Below are 2,890 nucleotides of genomic sequence, written 5' to 3' on the forward strand. Positions count from 1 at the left end.
GGGGTTCTAGTGGTGGAGGAGGAGGTGAAGGTGAAGGAGGAGGAGGAGGAGGAGGAGGAGGAGAAGGAGAAGGAGGAGGAGGAGGAGGGGAGGGGGGGGGAGGAGGAGCAGCTGATTGTCTACTGCAGATCTTGGAGGCTCTGACTTACCTTCACACCACGAGGAGGATCATCCATCGAGATGTCAAACCCTCAAACGTGCTGGTGAACTCCAGGTGGGGAAGGCAGAGAAAAGATCGGAAGGAAACGGGGAGAGGCACCAGGAGTGCGGCTGAGAAAGAAGAGGAGGGGCGAAGATGGGATGAATATGATTATCATGATGATTATGATGATGGAGATGGAGATGGAGATGGAGATGGAGGTGGAGAAGAGGAAGAAGTTGTTTGTGATGCTGGAGGAGATGATGATGACGAGGGGATGATGTTGATTGTGACGACACTTCGCTTCAGAGGTTCTTTCAAACTCGGGGACTTTGGCATGTCCAAGGAGCTTTCCAACACTCTCAGTGCTGGGCAGACTTGGGTTGGAACAAGCTCCTACATGTCTCCAGGTCCTCTTCATCCCCTCATCCCCCCACATACCACTTCTCGTTCAATCAACCCCCCTCCCCCTTCCTTGTCTTCTCGACCTCATCCTCTTCGTGCTCGTCCGTCTCCTCTCTCCTCTCCCCTTTCCTTCCCTCTCCTCCCTTCCCCTCTTTTCTTCTCTTCTCTTCTCTCCTCTCCTCTCATCGGTTCTCTCAGAGCGAGTCTCCGGCCTCGACTACTCCTACAACGCTGACGTGTGGGGACTGGGCATTCTCGTCTACGAGAGCTGCTCCGGTCAGCCAGCTTATGCGGGATCCACCTTCGAGCTGCTGGACGAGATCGTCGATGGCGAACCCCCAGCGCTAACAGCTGAAGCCTTCAGCGAGGAGGTGAGGAGAGGGGAGGAGGAGGATGAGGATGAGGAGGAGGAGAGGAAGGAGAGGAAGGAAAGGGAGGAAATGAGTAGAGCAGGAGGACGTGGAGGGGGACGAGGTCATGTCAGTGGTGCCGGTGGCTGATCGTCAGGACGGCAGGCTGTCAACTTTGTGCGGGTCTGCTTGGAGAAAGATCACAAGAAACGTCCAGATTGCCCGCTCCTCTCCTCTCAGCCCTTCATCCTCCTCCATGCCAAGTACAACATCACCGAATGGCTCGCCTCCCTCTGAGAGCTCCTCCTGCTCCTCCTCTTCGCCTTCCTCCTCTCCTCCTTCCCTTCCTCCTCTCCTCTCCTCCTCTTCTCCTCTTCCTCTTATCAGCCTGCAGTAACTCGACGAGCAGAGGAGAGTTTCGTTGAGATGTAAGAATACACGAGCACCTAAAGCTTCAGCTTCCCCTCGAGATCGCAGAAAGCAGATACTTCCTCTGGCTGCCCAGCCCCATCCTGCTTGTCCGTTAGCTCGTCCATGAGCTGGTCAGGCGAGGGAGAAGTGGGAGAGGAGGAGGAGAGGAAAAGAAGGAAGACCGAGTGTAAGCAAGATGTAGGAGGTTTGAAGTTGAGGTGAGAAGGACGGAGAGCGAGGAGCTGGGGGGCGGGAAGGAGGAGAAGAGGAGGATGAGAAGGAAGAAAACAGCTGATGGAGGGACCTGGGCGTGTTCTCCTCGCTTCTCTGTAAATGTCGCAGAACTTCTTGGTCCACGTCCCCGATGATCTTGACGACCTTCACACACCTTCACTGCCCGTTCCTCCTCCTCCTTCTCCTCCTCCTCCTCCTCCTCCTCCTCCTGCACAACCAACCCATCCTTCCCCCTCCTGTCCTGCTCTCTTGATTTTCTTTCTCCTTCTCCTTCTCCTTCTCCTTCTCCCCCTCGTCCTCGACCTCTTTCTCGTCTTCTCCCCTCCAGATCACCTGCATGCTGATGAAGGCTGGTCGCGTCCACGGCTGCTCAATCTCCAGGTGAATCCACCCTCGCAGGAGACAGGAGGAGGAGGCGCTCGCTCTCCGCTCCTCCGCCCTCCCCGACGTGCTCGGGTCCTCCTGGGCGTCGCCCGATGTGTGAGGATCATGCTGGGAGAAGCTCTCAGGCGGACTGGAAAATGTACGGAGATAGAGAGGAGGAGGAGAGGAGAAGAGCAGGTAGGAGATGATGAGGAGGAGAGGAGGAGGAGGAGGAGGAGGAGGAGAGGAGAGGAGGGGAAGAGGAAAAAGATGAAGAGAGGAGAAGAGGCGAAGAGGAGGATGGTAGAGACGAGAGGAGCAGGAGGGTAAAAGTATCACTTCGTCATCTAGTATGTCTTCAGTGTAGATCACATCGCGCACGAAGAGGCGGAGGAGGCGACATGAGCCGTCAGGATAGGTGACGCCGATGCCAAGACCTGAGTAAGAGATTGAGAGGAGGAGGAGCAGGGAGAAGAAGACAAGGAAAGGATAGGGAGGAGGAGGAGGAGGAGGAGGAGGAGGAGAAGACAAGGAAAGGATAGGGAGGAGGAGGAGGAGGAGGGGGGGGACCTTCTTGATCTGGTTTGACACCCTTGAGGGAGATCTCGATGGCGAACTTGTGGGGAAGTCTGAGCGATACAAGTGAGTCGAGGAAGAAGACAAAAAAACGGAAGAGAAGAGGAAGAGGATGGAGATGATGGAGAGGATGATGATGATGATGATGATGATGACGACGACGACGACGACGACGACGACGATGATGATGGAGATGATGGAGGAGATGATGATGATGATGATGATGATGATGATGATGATGATGATGATGGAGGAGATGATGATGATGAAGATGGAGATGGAGATGATTGATGATGATGATGATTATGATGATGACGATGATGATGATATTTGTGGTGGAAGGGATGTGGTTGCCTAGGACGAGGCCTAGAGCATGAGGAAACAGAGGGAGAAGGATCGCAATGGTCGACCT

General features: G+C 54.7%; 1 protein-coding gene across 1 annotated transcript in view; it reads left to right on the forward strand.

The window, feature by feature from the left end:
- Nucleotides 1-1,341, forward strand: part of GUITHDRAFT_155826 (hypothetical protein) — a 3,496-nt gene extending 2,155 nt beyond the window's left edge. Inside the window, exons 9-12 of the mRNA XM_005821093.1 lie at nucleotides 82-214; nucleotides 449-549; nucleotides 743-915; nucleotides 1,060-1,341. Coding sequence (XP_005821150.1) covers nucleotides 82-214; nucleotides 449-549; nucleotides 743-915; nucleotides 1,060-1,191 — 539 coding nt within the window. The 3' untranslated portion in view covers nucleotides 1,192-1,341. The remainder of the gene's footprint in view (nucleotides 1-81; nucleotides 215-448; nucleotides 550-742; nucleotides 916-1,059) is intronic.
- The last annotated feature ends 1,549 nt before the right edge of the window (nucleotides 1,342-2,890 follow it).

Source organism: Guillardia theta (genome assembly GCF_000315625.1).
Source record: "Guillardia theta CCMP2712 unplaced genomic scaffold GUITHscaffold_153, whole genome shotgun sequence".
In the NCBI taxonomy this organism is placed as follows: domain Eukaryota; class Cryptophyceae; order Pyrenomonadales; family Geminigeraceae; genus Guillardia; species Guillardia theta.